General features: G+C 37.6%; 1 protein-coding gene across 1 annotated transcript; it reads right to left on the bottom strand.

The window, feature by feature from the left end:
• Positions 1-6,446: 6,446 nt before the first annotated feature.
• On the bottom strand, positions 6,447-19,287 carry LOC139744153 (2-Hydroxyacid oxidase 1-like). The gene is made up of 8 exons (XM_071654607.1): positions 19,145-19,287; positions 17,209-17,360; positions 15,876-16,134; positions 14,493-14,665; positions 13,882-13,973; positions 12,932-13,093; positions 12,507-12,576; positions 6,447-6,529 (listed from the first exon to the last, which is right to left on the bottom strand). The coding sequence occupies exons 1-8, from the start codon at positions 19,285-19,287 to the stop codon at positions 6,447-6,449; spliced, it is 1,134 nt and encodes a 377-aa protein (XP_071510708.1).
• Between the last annotated feature and the right edge of the window lie 2,728 nt (positions 19,288-22,015).

Below are 22,015 nucleotides of genomic sequence, written 5' to 3' on the forward strand. Positions count from 1 at the left end.
AACATCGCGCGTGTCTTGCGAAGGTCTTGCGCATGTGATGAGGCTTTAAAGACACTTTCGAGAACAATTCACGAGCAAATCACGACCAAGTGTGCGGAAAAGGTTCGCAAAAAATTTCAAACTTTTTTGAAATTATCATCGAAGTAAAAATGACATTCGCGATCATTGACGACGCTTCCGAACCCTCACGTTCGTTTGGCGATCTTTTGCAGACTAAAATACGAATACTGGATTTTGCCATTCGCGTCCTTCGCAAATCGTTCGCGTGCTCCGTGAAATCCCACCCTAACTGTTAAAATGATGAGTAAAAAACAGTTTCAGGGTATGATGCTCCAACTCATAACCTACAATCGTTGCACAGAAAACCTCATTCGATTTGCTTCAGTGGTCGTGGAGAAGGATTGATCTTTGTAGAGCATGGTAGAAATATAGAAGTCCCTTTCCTTCAAGTTTGTAAAGAGACGTGTTGTCCGTTGTGTTCATGCCTTACAAAGACGAAGTTGTACATTGTGTCGTCGCAAAAAAAAAAGGGGGAAATCTCTTTTGGAAAAATGATTACTCGTTCAATGTCGTTGGAGTATGAATTACACCGAAAACGATTTCTGAGCTTTGCAGTCAGATATTTCTGAGTATGCACAAGTGTGCAATTTCGGTCATGTGAAACACGGCACGACACTATCCGTGTCCCTTACTCTGACTTCGTCATGGATTCTTGCCTGGGGGGGGGGGGGGGGGGGGGGGGGGGGGGGGGTGTGCTCATCAGTGTTCATCGGAGGCAAAAAACAGTGGAATGAGGTCAAAAGATGATAATATCTAAGCTGCATGTCATACAAAGTAGGGAACCCAGGTCAAAGAGGAACAAAGGGCAACTACAAATGTCGCTATGGCGACTGGTATGCCTCCGCCATAATGCATGTTTCTCCTAATAGGTGTATATGTGGACAATGTGTGATTACATTTTCACAAAATTGGCAAAATATCAAAATGACAAGTTTGTCACAAATGTGTTGAATGTTCACCTTCCTTGACCTAGGTTTAATTGGATGAATAGGAGAGCATGTATTTGGAGATTTAAAGACTTTTACTTGACTTTGACTCATTCATAAGTTTATGCATTGAGTAATTTTCAAGGTGTGAAGAAAAAGCGCAATTTCTGTATTGAAAAATACATTGTTGCCATTTTCATATGGCCTTTGGGAGGCGGAAAAAAAATACGTGCATACTGTATGCATGCACATGTAGCGATTCTCCTTTGCAACCTTTCATCAAATAAGATCATATTTTTTGAATATTTCACTCAAAGTGTGCACCAGATTGTTGAATGTCAATTCAAAATATGCAAAATCTCCCTCTCTGTGCCTCCTTCCCTAGCTTGGTACACTTTTTAGATTTACAAAAAAATTATGAATAATTCTGAGTGCACAAGACTTATCACTTATATTCCGAAAACTCAAGGTTCCCTCGTGTATAAGGGGAATTTCCCCTTCTAATCGACCCTTCCTCCCTCAGTCCCCCCCCCCCAAAAAAAAAAAAAAATCAGTTTTGTTTGTTTTGTGTGTTTTTTTTTTGTGATTTCCCAAATGTTGATTTCATCAAATAATGCGTATACGAGATATCTCAATTTCAACCTTAAAAAGGCAAAACCTCCATCGGAAGGGAAGGGTGGAGATAACACTCGCCCACGCCTTCTCCCTGCTCGCCCGCCCCTCCCCCGCCATGCATTTTAATTCTTAAAACGCAAATGCTCCGCGAGCGGGAGGGGGAATCCCCCTTCCCCTAAGCTCTACCTCACTAGACTTTATACATACACACAGATCGTGCACATTCGGAATAAGAGCTAAATTCTGTGATTTTAACACTTCGGTGAAAAAGTATTGCACCAAAAATGTGCACCAGATCGCTGAATTTCAGATCTGAAAACGCAAAATCACCTTCGCGTGGGAAGGGGATATGCCCCTATCTACACCCTCGTGTGCATGCTTTTTCTGTATGATTGCTGAACAGACAGCGTTCATGATATTCAGTGTAAGAATTGATACAAGAAGATTATTCAAATGATACCATTTTATAGGCAAATTGTTCAATAATAATCTACACTAAAATATATAATCATACTGCAACTTTAAGCAAGTGGGACTGTTTCAACTCGTTAAAATACGCAAAAACATGCATCAAATTACGCCATTTGCAACACCAAAATGCCAAAAGTTCTAACAGTGGGAGGGGGCACACCCCCTCCCACCCACCGACACCCCCCCCCCCTCCCGCACCCTCCCCTCCATCCTTGCTCTGAAATTTCACGTTGGGATACGAGGTATAAAAAAGCGAATCAATACGTGTTGCTTCGCTTGGATGCGATAAGGCCACGATTGGTCCATTTTAAGCGGTACGATCTGTCATGATCTTGTCTCCCGTTCAATTACGATCCGATACGGATTGTCCCGAATGAGTCCATGATTGCTTCCGATCTACCACTATCATTACGATCGGGATCTCCGATTTGGTGCGTGCAGCTACGTTCTGATACGTCCAAATACGAATACCGCGAACCAATGCGGGCTGTTGAGGTAAGATACGATATCTTTCACGATCGGGATCAAAAGCGACCCCCATTTAAGTTGCGATTGGACCCGAATGGGAATATTATAGTCCGGCTGAAAATGAATGTCATTGTTTCCTCAACTTCTGCAGTGTGTGTGATTTGGCCTATACTATCCACAATCATTGATGATGGCAAGGGTTGACAGGTTGAGGATGATGAAAACGTGACCTTTGCAGTATTGCGAATGGCGATTACGTTATCATCAGATAGAAAGCATCACCTAGGCCAGCCACAACCTCAGATAGTCCATCCTCTAAGTTAACCTATAGAAATTAATAGATTATTGAATCAACTTGCTCACCCTCCCACCCCCCCCCCAAAAAAAAAAGGGTACATAAGATCAGATTATTGCCCCACCTATCTCAGAAAAAAAAATCAAGACAAATGCTGTCACCTTCATTTGAAATACATAAAGAAAATATGATGAAATTGAAACTAAAAAGGAGAATGGGATCATTTTGAATGCTAACATAAAGTCTTAGGTCCTATATACGCTCAATATATATAAGAAGGTTGGCCGAACTGACAACATTGCCTGTATGTTTGATTTTATATAATTATTCGCATAGTATTAGTACGTATCATATGCATTCTTATTTCAAAATGTTGTTATCTCATGGGGTATTGAAAGTTTGGTTGGTTTGGCTTGATTTATTGCTTTATTTAACAATGTTTAACAAAAACACACAACAGACTGACAGAAAGGTAACTCCCCTACGATGATGTCATTTACAAAAAAAAAAGATCATTAGCAAAATTACTTCGCAGGGGTATTGCTACATTTGACTAACTTCTATGTAAAAAATAATAACAGTGATCTTTATAGTCATGCACGAGTGAGCTTACGTACATGACAATGGTCACTTTTCAAAAGTCACAAAAGTTACTTTGTGGGGTATGTGAAACATTCTGCTTGTGGTGGATGTTTCAGTGGGGTTGTTATTTTGTATTTCATTGTGCCACCCTTCCCATATTCAGCCTCGCGGAACACAAAATACATAATATAAAATAAGGGCAAATGTGCACAATAAGCAGAAGGAAAGTGAAAAAGTCGACACGACTAAGAAACACGATTAGTTAAGATTTGCTGGGTTTTGATACGATCCAAGACAATCTGATGCGATGATCCCGATCAAAAATTAATCGTCTTAATCGTAGAAAATTTTTGAACCGTCCAAAAATATTCTACGAGTAACGCGATTGCCATGCCACGATTGACCTCAAGATCTGATATACTCTAATATGATCTGATAAGATCACCGCGATTGCTTCACGATTAAGACCACGATTAAAATCGTGGCGCCAATCGTGATAGTGGGAACTCCGCTTAAGAAGGTCTTTATTAAGGAAACAGGACATTCAAAACTGTGCAAGAATGTATAAGGCCACCATAGTAGAGCAATTTAGCAGGAGGTAGGCCCCTAAATGGGTTTTTATGAAGACAACTTGTAGGAGAAGTGTTCCACTTTGCCCCAATGGTCTGGCACTGGGCAGAATGCAATTTTCATTTTTTTTTTCCTAGCTCACAGTAATTGATAAGACTAATAATTCTAAAACAAATTTTACTGCCATTTTTAACGGTAGTCCTGAGGTAATATGTATCATTAACCAAAAATCTCATTTTACTATGCTTTGAATTATCTTTTTGGCTGGACAAAAAATTCTGGTCCACTTTGCCTTTAACAATCAATTCCGTCCATGACTCCTGAAAATCATTCTGCAATTGATGAAATATAAATTATCCAAAATGATAATTATACGACTCCCTGACTTTCAAAATATGCTGTAAGATCAACTACATAATAATGCAAACAACACATTGTCATGACGACAAATCTTTAAAGTATACAGGTGGAGGAAACCGTTTGTCGATTAACTAAAGCAAAACGCTTGACTTGGACAATGGCCTCTAGGCATTACGGCTTGGAACAATTCTATTTTTCAATTGAAGGAACAGAATACATTGCACACATAAACATAAAACTTTCAAGTATTTTGAATGTCATTTGACCGACAGGGGCAACACAGGTGGAATAATACAAAAGGAAAATAAACAAGAATAAAGGGACAAAAATAGGAGGGTACCCGAATAGCAAAAGTACAGCGAAGAGAAGAGAAGTAAAGGGGAATAGTGATACCTGTAGTATACAGTGTTCAGGAGTTGGGAGCTATAATCCAATGAGGGTATACTTCTATAGTTTAAATTCGAGTAATACACTGCGAGAAGAACTGCGTCGATAAGATCATCAGTCGATGAGTTCCAGCTGAACCGTGAGGCCTTATGGACTTTTGAGCTATAATTAGTCTGAGATTTTCTAAATGATAATCTGTTGCATGGTGGGTAGAATATGAATGGATACTAAAATTTGAAATATACACATCTTGAAACATTTCAAGGAGCTGATTGTTAGTATAATTATACATAAATATTGCTGTTTGCCATGTATGTATATCCGAAATTCTTAAGTGTTTTTAAATCATGAAACAAATTTTCAGTGTGTGCTTCGGAGTAAGAACCATGAGTAATAAATCTCACGGCACGTTTTCGACAATTAATGACAGTATCGACTTTGTTTTGCTTATACCACAATTCCCCAAAACAATATTACAGTAGGTGATATGGGTAAATATGGTGTATAAGCAAAGGTATAATGCGATCCGTTAACACTCGTAATAGATTTTATTAATCTGCTTTGAAGAGTTAGCAGAATCTCAATATTCAAAATTTATCCGATCCGTTACTGAACTGATTATAACCTATTTATCATAGCTGAAAGATCATTATCGGCAAGTCGGATAAGACATTAGGTAATCTCACATAACCCAACACTGTACACTAAAAGCGCCCCATTTTGAAAGGCCGACCACCTATGCTGACAGTGAAGCAGCAGATATTCTCAAACCTTACAGTGACATGTTTTCCTTTAAAATTTCCCCTTCATTCAATTATTTATCATTTCACAAACCAACTTCAATCCTAATAGACTTTCTTTACACCCCCCCCCCCACACACACACATAAGCAGCGAAACACACATTTACTCAATAAATAACGCATTTATACATACTCATACTCTCTTCGTACATACAAAAGCATGATAAAAAAAAGAAAAGTGCATGGAAAGGTTTATATTCAGGAAACGCACGTTAATGGTCTTCAGTAATAATAATAATAATAATAATAATAATAATAATAATAATAATAATAATAATGTCTTATTTTCCAAGGGTAGCCCCTTCAGTGTTGCCACTGCTCCACCAGAGGGCCCTGTCGTAAGAACTGGGCTGGATTCGAACTCGGGTCCTCTGATCGGGAGTCGGGAGTCTTATCCACTATTACACAGTAACAAAATGAGCACACGTGAAATTGCACTTAGTCTGGGTGCCATGGTTAGATTTTGGGCCTAAACTTGTTTGACCGTCTACCCGATGTTTTTGATGGTAACAAGGAAATTATGAAAAGGAATCGACTTCATTCGCAAAAGTGGCACTATTCCAATTATTTGATAACCTTTCGCAAAACTCACTTTACCAGCCTACTCAATTACGACCAATTATATCACAGCTTTTGATTGAACACTGAACAACAACGGGAGATAACTGCATCAGTATAATTATATTTTTTTTCATAATATTAAATAGAACGTGCAGTACCTTGAATAACTATGCATTTTGATGTGGACTAATCTTTTCAAAATGAAATATTGTCATGACTCAATCTTGTGATTAGAGGAAGGAAGGCATAATGTTCCTGCAGTGTGACTAGATTCAACAAGGACCATTGCTATCTACTAATTCATCGTCAGTGGTTGTTATACTTAAAGTTTCTTGTAATACAATTCTTTTCACAGTTTGTGTTTAGGGTTATAGTGATAGAAGGTCTCGTGCACGACCACGTCAGGAGGTACAGTATTGACGTCCTGGCATCCTGTATTCGTTGAAAAAGGAGAAAACCATGATACAGCTTTTGAATATCGGAACAAGACAAACTATTACAATCAATTTATTTTTAAAAGCTTACACCAACATGTGCGCAATTTTAGTCCAGTGATTTAGAGAAGCGACGATTTAAGGGGAAGTCCATATGATTTCATAATTTCACATCATACAGTACATATAAAAAGAAAATAGATAGCCTCATGTTAAGATTTGTAGAACTTATTTTGGTCCCTACGCAGAGATAACAATACTCTGAAAAACGCAAAAAAGAAGAAAATACACTGAACAAGGATGATGATTACAGAGGCTCACATATTTCAGAAATGTAGCCATGTAATTTCATTACAATACCACTTGCTTACACGTGTGATATAAGTTCACCTGTGTAGAATATATTATGCATGCTTTCGTTCTTCTTCTATTCTGCTTCCTTGCGCCCCAGTAATAAAGCTACAATGTCATAATCCTTGTTCATTGTGATATGTTATATATGTTTGGAAAGCAATCTTTTTCCTCACCCAAATCACGATAAAACTGAACTCTGTACCCAGTACACTGTCACTGTATAACCAATTTATGGTGTTCAAAATATTTTAATACAACGTTGTTTGAAATCATCCGGAGGTCTCCTTCAAAGGGAACATTGACAAAGATGTAAAACAATACGAGGGGTTTTCAAGGATGTAATTATTTTCTGTTGCCCGCAATATACTTTCAAATCGAAAGAAAGAAAGAGCGAGAGAGAGAGAGAGAGAGGTGGGGAAGGAGGGAGAGACTTGTGGGGGATTTTTTATTTATTTATTTTATTTATTTCACATATTTTGAAAGGGTTGCTTGCTCAGCAATGTCTGGTTTTGCATGAATTGCATTGCATGAATAATATACACATTTAGCTGTAAAATGTTACAGAATATATAAATCATTAAACAACAATTAAAATCAAATACAACAATTCAATGGACATTATTAGACATCATAGATGAACTGTAAAATCATCAATATATATATACATATGTAACTGCAATGAAATAACACAATTTCAGTTCAATTCAAAAGACAAGTGAAATTACAAATCTGCGAATCCTATGGTAATGTACTGAAGAGTTACGATCATGTAGATGTTGTTTGTGTATGTGTGTGTATGTGTATATGTGTGCGTTGTATGTGTGTGTGTGTGTGTTTGTGTGTGTATGCGTGTATGTGTATGTAGGTTTGTAAGTACGATGAGTGTTTGAGTATGTAGGTGCATTGCGCGGCAAGAGCTTAAAAAAGGCAACATTATACAAGTACAAAATAAATGCAACGTAAAGGACATGACTGACGAGATTGTTACACTGAGCTGGGGTACATATAGTTTTGTTTTGTTTTTTTTAGTTTGACATTACAGTAGAGATGTAACACGACCCAACTCACTCTTAAATATGGTAAGCGAATTTGCATTTCGACATTCATCAGGAAGAGAGTTCCATAGTTCTCCTCCGATATTAATGAAGGTTTTTTGATAAAAATTTGTTTTACACAGTGGCTTCCTTAATAACTTTCTGTTTGAATTGCGGGTTATCCGCAGAGATACATTGTCGTAAAAGCAGAACCTTTCACACAATATTGATGGAGCAATGCTATTCACACATTTGTACATCATAATGGCGATATTTTTCTCAAATAGTATTTTGAGAGTACACCACCCGAGGTTTTGTAAGACTTGATCAGATGGGGTATCCCAAGTAAATCCACTAACCATATAACCAGCACGTTTATGCAATTTGTTTATAGTAGTATGGTTTAATTCGGATCTTAAAGTCCAAAGAGTTGAGCAGTACATTGCATGGGGTAGAACAAACCCCCAGTATAATCTGCTTAATTGGTTCGGGGTAAATAAATGCTTTATTCGTCTAATCATGCCGAGCTTTTGTTGCATAACTTTCACTGTAGCATTAACGTGGTGTTTAAAGCTCAACGTTTCGTCAATAACAACACCAAGACATTTGCTTTGTTCTACACAATCCAATTCTATATTATCTATTCTAACTTTCAATTTCTTCCTTTGTAACGTATTTAATCTTTGCCGGGAACCTACTAACATTACCTTTGTTTTTTGCGTATTCAATACTAACTTGTTTTTTGTCGTCCATTGATTCACCTCCTCCATTGATTGATTTAATTGGTTCTCTATTGATTCAACAGTTGACCCACTAACAAACAGAGTAGCATCATCTGCAAACATATATATGTTACCGGTTTTAACACTTGATGGCAAATCATTGATGTATACTGTGAACAGGAGGGGGCCTAAGACCGAGCCTTGCGGCACCCCGGCTGAGATCGATCTAGAATTGGAATGTTTACCTTCAACCACAGTGTATTGACGCCGATTACATAAATAGGAATCAAACCATTTCAGTGCATTATTTGAGCAACCACATGCTTTAAGCTTTCTTAACAGACTACTATGATTTACAGAATCGAATGCTTTCCGCATATCTATAAATGATAATCCACACAGTTTACCCTTGTCAACTTCAGCGGCTCAGTCATCGACCATACACAATAGGGCGCTTTCGCATGAGTGTGCAGGGCGGAACCCAAATTGCTTCTCGCTGAAGTTAGCAGTTTCCGATAAGTAGGAATAAAGGTGCTTCTGGACACATTTCTCCAACATCTTGGAAACAATAGAGAGCAGTGATATGGGCCGGTAGTTCTCAACATTAGAACGATCACCAGCTTTGTAAATAGGACAAATCTTCGCCATCCGCCATGCTTTTGGCAGAACGCCTTTTCTCAATGAGAGATTAAAAATAAATACAAGACTTTCAAGTACATTGGTGGCGTTTTTGATTAATTTCAGAATTTTTACCGATATATCATCGGGGCCAGTGGCCTTCTGTACAGATAATCCATCAATTTCTCTGGCTGCAAATTCAAATGTCACACTGGGTAATTCAAAAAGTTGATTAGGCTCAAAACGATGATTATCATTTGCTTCATCATATGAGTCGTTGGTTCCAATCAACGTCTCATTTTCAATTGACGTAGAGTACAATAATTCGTTTAAACTGTCAATAAAATAGTCATTAAATTTTTCGGCCACACCTTCTGGCTCAACAATATCAGTATCACCGAAACATAACTTAATACTAGACTTTTTGGCACTACCCGATAACTGTTTAATTGTGGACCACAGTGCGTTCGAACTTCCAGTGTTTTCATTCAAAAGACCCTGTACATGTTCATGTTTCGACGCTCGTATCCTCTGTGTTATTATATTCTTTATTTTACGATATTCATTCCATAAACTTGAATGGCCATGCTGTAGGGCCTTTTTATGATAAAAGTCCCTGGTGTGCATCAATTCAATTATGTCTCCTGTAACCCAGGGGAATGGCCTCTTTCTCATTCGTTTGGATTTGAATGGGGCGTGTTTATTGACCACACTCATTAATAATTCATGCCATTTCCCCCAGGCTTGATCTACATCAGTTTCGGAACATATTTCCGCAAAAGGCAATCGTAGGAGATCGTTTATAAAATTTTCTTCGATAAAATTTTTGAAAGTTCTGAACCGCACAGTATTTGTTGGGGTGTCAATAGATTTATTACCAATAATGGTAAAAGTTAAAAAGTGATCGCTGATATGGGTTTTCACAACACCAGACACGGAGTGATCGTCTGGGCAAGTAGTATACATATGATCAATAAGAGTATTGGTGTTCTGGGTTACACGAGTAGGAGAAGTTATAAGCTGCGTTAAAAATGCCCCTTGCATAACTGACAATAATGTTTGTGTGTTGCAGTCAAGATTCTCAGAAAGCAGATCACAATTAAGATCTCCCATGATTAATATTTCACCATCATAATCTATTGCCTTATCAAGCATAACACCCAGAGTATCGAAAAAGTCAACTGAACAATTGGGTGGGCGATAAACAACACATAATATGAGTAACGATTTGAAGTGTCGCAGTTTAACCTTGATCCATAAAGCTTCCAACTCACATTCAATGTCAAGTAACCGATGGTAAACAATGTTTTTCCTGACGTATAACATAACACCACCGCCATGCCGGGTTCTGTCCTTCCTGATAAAATCAAATTCGTCTAGTTGTAGTTCACGATCACTCACAGTATCGTCACAATGAGTTTCGCTGAATCCAATTATGTCAAAGGGTGTATTTTTGAACAAGTACTTTATTTCATCTAACTTACACGGTATGGAGATAATATTCAAATGACAAATTCGAAGACCACATTTTGATATGATTGGTATCTTTCCTTCCTCATCGAGATCAATGTACGGAAATGCAGCTAACGATTCCCCGGGTTCAGAACCATTCGCGCCGTTGCTAGTGAGTCCATCCAGTCCCGAGGGAAGACTCGTCCTCTGGGTCTCCGACGTCGATGATTGGACCATCGGTGATCCTGAAAAGGCTCGTCGTCGGTGAAACTTCGAGAGTCGCGACGTAGATGGCGTATGATGTTTTGTGCGAAGACGATTACGCCGCTGTCATTCAAGTGAACACCGTCCATGGCGAGGTGAAGATTAGGATCAATGCAGCTGTTGTCAATCACATTCCAACCGCGATCATTGGCTAGTAGTTTGATGTGGGCGTTGACGTTATCAACTTTTGTGCGCTCGGAAAGAGATTCGCCACGTCGATGTATGATTGTTGACAGTGTTACAGTATTCACGTTCGTTTTGGTAACAATCTCCTCGGACAAAGACGACAATTTGGCGACTATTTCATCCTCGTCATCGCTGTTCATGTTGTTTGTTCCGAGGTGAAGAATAGTTTCTGAGGGTTCAGCATTTGTAGCCAGCTCATGAATGGCTTCACACGCGTCCTCTATTTTGGCACCACGGAGTGTTTGACACTTGACTTTCACTCGTCTAGACAGTTTGTTAGGTTGAATGTGCTTTACCATAGAGTCGCCTATCAAAAGGACGTCGGCTTTAAATAATAATAATAATAATAATAATAATAATTGTTTTGGATATAAACTCCAAATTTTATTGTCCAAGAAAGGAAATTCTTTTTGCCCAATTGATCGTGGGCCCGGCAGCCACTGAGCAGCGCCAGATCGACGTTGCTCTAACCTTTTCAACTGTTGAACGGCAAACAAGGTAGCAGCAACTCCCATCTTTTAACGTCTTTTGGTATGACGCGGCCGGGGTTTGAACCCACGACCTCCCGATTGTGAGGGCAGCCGCTCTACTCACTGAGCCAACACATCGGTCCGTTTTGTTTGGTCCGTCGGCGTCTATGTGTTTGAATACGTGTAGGCCTTTCTGTTTTTGTGTCTGCGATTACAGTACAACAGCTTCAGTTTGTTGTAAAAGTCTTCGGTTGTGCTCGCGATCATAATAATGACGTAATCAATGTTACCATTTTATAAAGTTAACAAAAAGTAATAAGATATATTACGGGCTTATGTATTTTGGGTAGGCATATATCAATAGCAATATTCTTCTTTTCAGAGACCCTTTTACTGCATTTCCTTTCACGTTCTCTCAACGACTTCTTTTTCAAAACTTACATGAAGAGAGACATCGCGGGAAATTAAAAACACCACCAAACAAACAAACCTGTTCTATAGTAGGACCTATACACATAGTCTATATAGGAAATGAATTCGGAGCTATAGCTATTGTAAGAGTTAGAAAGTCCTCTCCATCTTGACTGTTGTTTTTTTTTTCAAATCAAAGTAATGACATGTTGAATATTTCTAAATCAAGATGTGATAGGATGTAGCAAGTTTACGCACCCTATACTGCACATAATAGCTTACATCCAGTCATGACTATTCAAAATGAAGGTGTGGAAATGTGTTTTTAAAATGGAGTACTATTATATGGTATGCACCAAAGACTGTCATTTCTTTTTCGAAAATTGTGTAGGCTACCTGGGAATGACTTTTCGTTACAAACTTGCAAATGAAAGAAGCAAACAGTTTGACTAGCAGTACATTACCACATAGCGCCATAGCATACTCCAGTTCAGTCCGTATGATTTCTAAGACGTGCTTTACTCCAACGTGACCCTATAAGACAATAATAATAATAAAAGGATCGGGGTAAATATACGACCTTTGATCTTTTATTTTTGGCAGTATTGCAATAGTTTTCGATGTGTCTGTACTTTCAGCGATTTCTTCATATCATGTAAGATGTACAAATGAAAGATTGTGGATATGACATTATTACGTAACAAGAATAAAATCATGCAGTGAGCTCATTTGATCATTGGCTGTTTTTCTCAAAATCCGATTTAATGTCTTAATTTTCTTTGCTCTCAGGATGTCGGTGAGCCGCAAATGACGATGATTGTATACGTATGTACAATATACATAATTACATATTGTTTCGCAACATAAGAGCAAACCCGGCATTTCTCACTTTGCAAGCTAGTCCCCAAAGTATAGGTCTGCCAACAAACACGGCCTTGGCTCCTCTAGCCAGAGCCTTTAGTACGTCAGCTCCCGTCCTCACTCCGCCATCCATGTAGACCTCCACGTTGCGACCACGGACAGCCTCCACCACCTCGGCCAGAGCGTCGATCTGGACGAACGTCATTACAATAACATTTCACATTATGATAGCTTGTTGTAATTGCTCATCCTCCCCCATGCAAACATACTGAAAGATGACGATTTAGCATATTACACGAAAACTAGAAGCAATTGCCCTTTCCTCCCTCACTCTGCAAATCAGAGCATATAGTTTATAAAAAGGATGAACCTTTTAATACGAGATCGACCCCCACAAGTAATACAGCCCACGAGTAATAAAACCCATGAGCTCGACAGAAGGCAAATAAGGCTCATGAGTCCGACACTATAGGCTGACAAGGGCCACGAATCGACACTAGACATAAGAGGCACACGAGACCGACACAGTAAGCCCCGTGCAGTGATGTCCGTCTTGTGGGACTTCTTTTTCTCGTGTCGGACTCATGGACCTTGTTTTCCTATTGTCAAGCTCATGGACCTTATGACTCACGGGCTGTATGACTGGGCCTTATGACTCTTGGGTGTCGGTCTCATGGGTTGACCCCATAAAAAGAGGGAATAGCTTCGAGAAAGAGACAATCTTGTTCAATTTTCAATTTCAACTCTCAATTTCAATATATTCAAAACAAAACATAATAATCAAGATCAAATAAATCACTGATACAAAAATTTACATGAATCAAATATGAATAGTTTGAGGGATCCTTAAGAAGCAAGATTTGTGAGTGGAGCCCTTTTACAAAGTACAAGTAAGTCGGTTCTCAATGGGCAACATCCAATGATGTCAAGTAACAAAAAAGAGAGGAAAATATTGTACGGTGCAACAGGGTGACATACCGGAGCAGGAACACCGTCGAGTTGCCTGCCACCGTGAGCGGACACCAAGATACCCTTAACTCCAGCATCAGCCGCCTGTCTAGCTGCTTCGGCTATTTGGATTGGAACAAGGAACCAGTTTTTTAGTTTTTCTTTCCAGCGAGCCCTGTTGTCTAGCACACAATTTAAGAATTGGTTCAGTGTATAGGTAATGATATTACAGGTCATCTTTTTGGATTTGTCATTTGCATAATTACATGCAGTAGTTTCTTTCATGACCATGACAGATATTCTTAGAAAGGAAAAAAAATGATTGGAGTTAATTTACCTTTCACTTTGAAATCTAAAATGAATTGACTTTGACTGTAACTGAGGAACCAAATGACTACGTAATGACGGTTTTGTTACGCCGCCTGTTTAGTCACCATTTGCATAATTCGGTACAGCTTTACTGATAAATGTTATTGTATTTGTATTTGAAAAGTGTAATAGGCAATACCATGCAATACCCTTTGCATGTGAAGTATTATCGACAGTGCTATTTTAAAGGTTACATATCGATAGACGTTTCTTTGGCATAGCTCCCAATCAAAAAAAAAAAATGAGGGCAGAGGACTAGAAGTGTTTCCTACCTGTCAAAATACCTTTACATACAATGGGAAGTGATGATATACTTCGAATCCAGCCAATATCTTCCCACGTTAGGCTGTCGTCATACTGCCCAAGGTTGTACTTCACTATTCCAGGTATACCAGCTTTTTTAGCTGCCTGCATCTCCGGTTGTCCGATGTCCATTTGTGGGTATCTGTTTGCACAGACGAATTAAACAAACAAAAAGAGAAAAAGAAATACTACAAAAGCTGCCTGAGATCGAAGAGCAACAAGCAACTCATTACCATCCATGTTATGTTTATCATACATGTGCATTATTAGATTCCTTGACCATCAGAATATTCCCATAATACCGCTTGGAATCACTTTCATATCTTTGGTAGTTTGATAAAGACGTATTCACAAAATCTACATTTAGATAACCTGCGTTTTTCTTCTGATTCGAGCTATTTCATATGATTATTAAAGATACAATGAGCAGGTCAATTCCACACATATTGTGATTTCCACCCTATTTAACGGTCCTGCCTTCTCATTATCTTCACGATTAGATTCCTTGATGAATAACACATACCAATAATCATCACATTGGTGTGCGAAGGAGTAATGGCAATTTTGAGTAATCTGGCTTTTCATTGTGAAGTTATTTACATGTACACATATCAGGCCAAAAAGCCCTATTTTCCAGAGATAAAGAATAATTTTACAAATCTAGGAAGGAAAAGTAAAATCCTGGATCCAAAAGATGATCCGGATCGCTACAAAAATTCAAACATCTGTTCCTTCTGTCATTTTCAACTTCCGATAATATTCTATAACATCCAAACAGTAATCTATGATTTAACCTCTTTTCTCTTCCATGTTTTCCCCAGTCATACTCGTAGGCATGAAAAGTAGAAGTTTCATAAGTGATCGCATCGAAATAATGGTAAGATATTTTCCTTACGCTTTTAAGTTAATCAGTTCACTTTTCTTATAATACAGGAAAGAAATTACCATTCTTCACAATAAAAAACACTCTAAAATTAAGTTTGATTCTTGTAACCCTTCCAACCAACCTCTTGTAAATGTTAAATTTGTATATGACTCAGAATGATGGATTAACAAGTTCATTATTTTAAGCTGAATAATAAAGATAAATCGAACATTGTTAGTGTTTTACAATTTAAAAACGGTTTAGGGACTTACAACATGATTATAAGAAATATGAGAGTTGTCATTTTTTAGAATGCACATTGCACTATACTTTTTATCTTCATTTTGTTAGATTGCGAAGACCCCAAACTGAATCACACAGCAGAGATATAAACATCTTTGCATTTAGTAGATGCTCGTCAACCTGCATCCTTTATGTTTTCTCAGCGTGAGTAAGGTGAAACATTTACTGGGACAAAGTTCTGTACCTGTTCATTTCTTCAGAAAGGCGAGCAAAGTTTCTGGATATCTCGCTGTCGAGCCCGGGAACTGGTGAGTCAATGATAACAACAATAGCCTTATATCCAGCCGCTTCAGCCTCTCTCACCAAGTGTTCGGTGATGCGGCGATCCCTGAAGATGTAGGCCTGCATCCAGCGGAGTCCTCCCGGAGAACTGGCGGCCACGTCCTTTATGCGCTTGTAGGAGAATGTGCTTTGAATCATTACCGCTCCTGCAGCTGCTGCTCCTATGAATACATCAGGTAAATTGATTTCTAGTAAACATTCACGCTTGAATTTGGTTTACATACTAACGACAAATATGATGGATACCCACGACATAAAACAGCAAATGAGTTGATATTACAAAAGGATGACAAGTCAAGAACATTAATGCGGAATTTGTATACAGTAGTTTTGATTATCTTCCCAACACGATGAAATACAAAGTTTATCATATAATGACTTCCATGTCTTATTGTATACAGTCGTTTTGATTATCTTCCCAACACGATGAAATACAAAGTTTATCATATAATTCTTTGCATGAGCTTCGTTATGCATAATATTATTTTCATTTTCGCAAGGAAGGGCTGACATTTTAAAAGCATATTTAACATTATTTGTATAAACATGTCCGCCAATCAACAGTAATGCGAAATGCCAATAACAATGGCTGAAAGGATCATGCAGGCATGAATCAGTGTAGCACCAAAAAAAAAAATAATAATGATTTAAAAAATCCATCTTTTCCATCCTTCGTTTCGATGGACAAAAATAGTAATTCAAAGATAAGCCGTAGCCGTACAATGCCATAAGTGCAAATTTAAGCGAAGACTCAACGACGACCATACTTCTTTTTGTTGTTGTTCTTGTTGCTGTTGTTTTTTCCACTCTTGAGTGAGTGAAGTGAAAACATAAAGACCGGGTTCATTCATGACTAGTGTTTGTCATTTTCATTTCTTTTATCATAATCATTATCTGCAGTTAGTTGTGAGATTCGTATTGCATGAATAAGTACTGTTTTTTCTTTGTTTTTTGTTTCTTTGTTTCTTTTTGGTTTAGAAAGTATTGACCAAAACAGATTGAGATGGGTTAAGGAGTCGGACCTTGTCAAACCTCGTCAATTTGGAATCTTGCTCATCAAAAACGTTTCCACTGAATAAATTTAAATTGATATCCGTCGAGATTAAAGTTTAAATTCCTTTTTTTTTTTAATTAAAGAGATAAGCTCATCATGATTGTGTCATTCAAAGAGGCTCTTACCCTTGTTCCTCTTTCCTTCATTGTCTTTAAACCATATTTTCTACAGATTTTCTCACCTTTAGCTGTCGCTATCTCTGCATCTTGAGAGGCGAACACGTGATTTGCGGTGGGGGAAATCCCGATGGGTATGCTAACTGGTTGACCGAGAACAGTCGTTGCCAGACGACGTCTAGATACGTTTGCCAAGACCCGCGGTCGAAATCGGTACCTGATTGAGTTTTATGCATGAACCCATGAAAATAATGACAGCAATGGTAATGACGATGATATAATAATAATAATAATAATAATAATAATAATAATAATAATAACAATGATAATATTGATGATAATGATGATAATAATAAATATCATCACTATAAATGTTATAACAATGTAATTGCATTATAATAATCACAAGTGGAAACCTAAAAGCACACTTCTAGCTGTATTTCTTCCTTTCTTTACGAGTTGGATGCTTCCAGCTGTATTCCATCCAGCGAATGTAATAATTTTTTTAGTCTGAAAATGAATTCTTTTAAAAGTACAGGTGAGTCTATCCCGAAGATGGACTGAAGATGAGAATAATCTCTTTGTTGCTGCAATTGCTTCCACATTCAAAAACTCTGTCACTTATCATAATGTTTAATAGTAATGATTATGTCCTATCATTCTGACTGCTCCGAAATAATCTTCGATTAATTCAATTTCAACTTAAGTTCAAAATCATAATAAAGAAAAAAAAATGTAATAATGACATAGATATTTGGTAAAATTGGATTATATAAGACTCAAGTTTACAAACAAATTCAGTTTTGTTTTATTTAGTTTAGTTTTGTTTTCTTAAATTCTAAATACAGGTAAATAGTGCGTCTCCGATGACATGTTCTGTGTTTCAGGGGACGTCACACTAAACATAATTACGTAGTGAAGCTTGATGAACGGAAGGCCCTAACTTTCCTCATGGCAAAATAATTAAACACCTGTTCTTTTGGAATAACACACAAGAGAAGGGGGATTGCAGGGGTTTTACTTCTTACTAAAAAGTAAAAAGGAAAGTATTAATAATTATGGCTTTGCTTAAATTTACTGATCATGAGTTAGCACAACTAGGCGTTTCTGTTTTCCTGTTTGCAAAACTGTAGGCCTATTTCAGAAATAACCTTTTAGTGAGTTTAGTTTTTCATGTAAGAAACAATACTTACCTATCATTATTTCGTTAGATACCATTATTATTTTTGTTTCTTTTCTATCTTTTTTTTTAATTTTTGAGACGAGATTTCCCCGTGTTTTCTTTTCATAATTTGTCATTATTTCTGCAGGTTTGTGGTTTTCTTGTCGTGCACTCCATTGTCCCAGACGGATAGTATACTCTGCTTGCGAGACAGCCGCTGCGGCCCAAAAAAACAAAATGAAAGACTGTCACATCAAAATCATCATACTGCCACCTGTCGGCGAGGGCTATACAGAAATATGCTATTCATGGTCTGCGAAATGCCTTCTTAAGCCTTGACGGGACAATGATGAACGTAAAAGAGAGTTATTTTCCTAATAGAGACAAGAAATTAATTGATGGAATGGATCATCGCTTATGCACTTCAGTCAGATGAAAACCACGCAGCAAGATTTTCAACTGGAATTTCGTTACAGTTTGGTAGGTCTATTTAAATCGCGTAACCTCCCCCCTTTAAAAAAAGGATTGTTCTTCGAAACACTTTTCTTAATGACTATATTCAACGTTATCACGATGTTATTACTATCATCTAAGACAAGGTGTTGCTAAATTGTAGCTTTACAAAATCGGTCTTTTGTGTGAAACCATGTGCACACTATGCGTCATGATTGTGAAAGGACCAAATCGATACAATCGATACAATTCAAAATGATTCCGTGAAAAAGAAACACAAGGTTAAATACTACGTATTTATAATGACTTATGGATTTCTTATACGGATAATTGAAAGGAAGTAAATATAGAGATAACTGCCAAAAGGTAGGAAGAATGAAGCATACCGTTTAAATGCACATATGCTGTCACTTGCAGTCTGCCTATTGGGTCCAGGATAGTCATAGATGTTCCAACATGGCTCTGGTAGTATTTTCTTCGCCATCTTGTGGTAATCCTCCACGCTACGCATCTCATGTGCGTCCTCCATTATTACGCAGCAAGTATTTGAGTATTGGTCGCTTGAACTTTACTGCCCTCGGAAAGGAGAGTTGACGGCTGTGGACTACGAAGTTATCACTCATCATTAAATACGATCATAAAGAAGGTAACCAAAAAGACGAAATTATTTAAATCACAATGATATAAACAAACATGTCATTAGTCCTTGATATTATGTCATTGTTCCATACATTTGATCATTCATCGACACGAATGTTGGACAAAGAAGGAAAAGTCTGGAAAGGGAAAAATTCATCGCGTTAAAACGTAACTGATGTGAGAAAATAAGAAACATCGAAATCACAATCCGAAGGAAAATTATATGTTGCTGTACGAATCATTTTGCTGTATTAAGCAAGTCTGAGCTGATAATTACAAACCTGTATGTGTGTGTGTTTTTTTTAAATGACTAAGAATCGTATCAGAGGGAACATTCGATGTTCCAAAAATGCCTTTCAAGAGATGCGGTCTGAGGATTTTACATGAATAAAGATAATAGCCATCACTTGTTGTGTGTCGTAAACTTGGAATGACAACACACCACCAGAATCTCCCCCTGTCGACTTGGCCAAAGGGAACCAGATCCCAAATAAATTGACTGAGTGAAAGAATTAATACTTAATCATCAGCGAAAATGTGAGGAAAATCGGCGATCGCTTCAAAAGTAACAAATATTTAAATTTCGGTGCCGTTATCGCTGGATAGAAAGACGACTTCACTTCGTGACCTGATTATTGACAACAATATAAAGAAAATTCTTCATATTTTCACTTTTCTGGCATTACGACAGAACACTAGACTTTTTTCAGAGAGCATGTGGAATGATATCAACGTATGTCAGTAATAAAATGATGAAATGTAAACTTATCCAGCAATGAGGCACTGAAAAGTCATAAACTGACTTCTTAAACCTCATATTCATGAATCGATTGCCCAATTTCCCTCATACTTTCACTTGTTTGTTTTGCTGATATTGTTGCTTTCACCCAATCCACATTTATATTTGGGCTGTGGGCTGTGTATTCCGTGACAATGAAGCTAAATCAAGAGCAATATTCCATCCATTGTCAAACCATCGTCTACTGACACTGACTGAGCCTTTACTACTTCCTCTGGTCACTCCAAACAGAGCGGCAAACTTTCCGGTGTATGGATTTGTCAGAGGTCGTGACCCGTCCAAAGAAGCACTCTGCCCTACTTTGACAAATGGAAGCATGTGACATCGAGTACAAATGCTACAAATGAAGATATGTTTTGGGTAGGCCCTTCAACATGAAAATTTATGATGAGAAATAATGTCGGTATTCGTGCAAGTCATATGGTGACGCATGGATGACAATTCGAAGAATTGTGATATTCCCATAGAAGCTCACTATTATATAACTTGCTTCTTTTTGCCAAAGTATTATTGATTTGTAGCAAACACGAAAAATCTGGCCAAAGAAAGCAAGGGAAAATCATATCATACAGATGTCACATGTTCCCTTTTGCCAAAGTATTATAGATTGTGCGTAGATAAAAATGATTTGGCAAAGAGAAGCAAGTGACAATCATAAAAAGTTGTAACTTGCTTCCTTTTGCCACCCAAATATCTCAGAAATGGGCCAAAATTGTAACTTTTGGATTTTTCAGTAAAATAGAGCATGCCTCAAAATAATATGCCAAATTAATAGAAAAGTAAATATCCATAAAAAATGTTAATTGCTTCCTTTTGCCAAAATAGGAAAGCATAGTTGTATAAAGTGAAAAAGCCAGACGAGGAGCAATATTACTGCAAAACAATCTGACAGCGTTTCAGGCTGGAATGTAGGCCGAAAATAGTATGTCTCATTACATATAACAAGGATTGATATTCAAAGGTCAAAATAATTATATAAAAAATATGTAAAAATGTGAATGAAAATAACTTCTGCTGACATATAGATTAGAGATAATTGTTCATATTATGGAACCCACTGAAGATGGGCGTTTCGACATGGTTGATCGATCTGAGCTATATCTCTGCTGCCAGTATGGACATTGGGACCTTCATTTTTTCCCTTCTATAATCATAGTTGTTTTTGTTTGTTGCGGAAGCCCCAAGCTGTATAAACGACGCATCTCTACACTGGTGGATGTCCATCATCATATTAGTTCAATTAAATTATATATAATACTATAGGTTTATACATACAATGTACATACTTTTTTCTTATCATATGATGTGAATGTCAAATTGGAAATGAGGAGGAATCCCGCCACAAACTACCACAGGCGGGATCTATCAAACGGACACCTTTTTAAAATGAATGCACCAGTCATGCCAGCAAATTGGTAGGGCTTATACGCCTAGCAGCCTTCCTCTGCATGGCATTGTCATATAGGCCTTCTTTTTTATGCGATACGTTCTGTTAGAATTTTTCACACACACACACACACACACACGCACACACACACACACACACAATGAAATATTTGGAGAAAGTCGATCAATATTAAGTAATTATGGAAGAGCATGAAGAATGATGAACTCATGACCTACAGTATAAAGGTTAAATCCGCTAAGATCTTCAGCTCTTAAAATATGACCTGATGATGCTAGAAGAGTTTAACAACACTGCTATAATGTCATGTTCTTCAATGTCAAAACTCATTGCGACCAACGTGCATGGACTTATTTTTTCAAGCTTATTGGTAGCTGATACTTAATGTGCATGTATGCATATATATCGATTTTT

Source organism: Diadema antillarum, unplaced genomic scaffold (genome assembly GCF_040938485.1).
Source record: "Diadema antillarum isolate AM-2024a unplaced genomic scaffold, OU_Dant_1.0 seq00001141_RagTag, whole genome shotgun sequence".
NCBI lineage: Eukaryota > Metazoa > Echinodermata > Echinoidea > Diadematoida > Diadematidae > Diadema > Diadema antillarum.

Coding starts and splice junctions, on each gene's coding strand:
- LOC139744153 (XM_071654607.1), bottom strand. CDS start 19,287: ATGGAGGACGCACATGAGATGCGTAGCGTGGAGGATTACCACAAGATG. Junction 16,135..17,208: donor AGAGATAGCGACAGCTAAAG/GTGAGAAAATCT, acceptor ATGTATTCATAG/GAGCAGCAGCTGCAGGAGCG. Junction 14,666..15,875: donor CTTTCTGAAGAAATGAACAG/GTACAGAACTTT, acceptor CTGTGCAAACAG/ATACCCACAAATGGACATCG.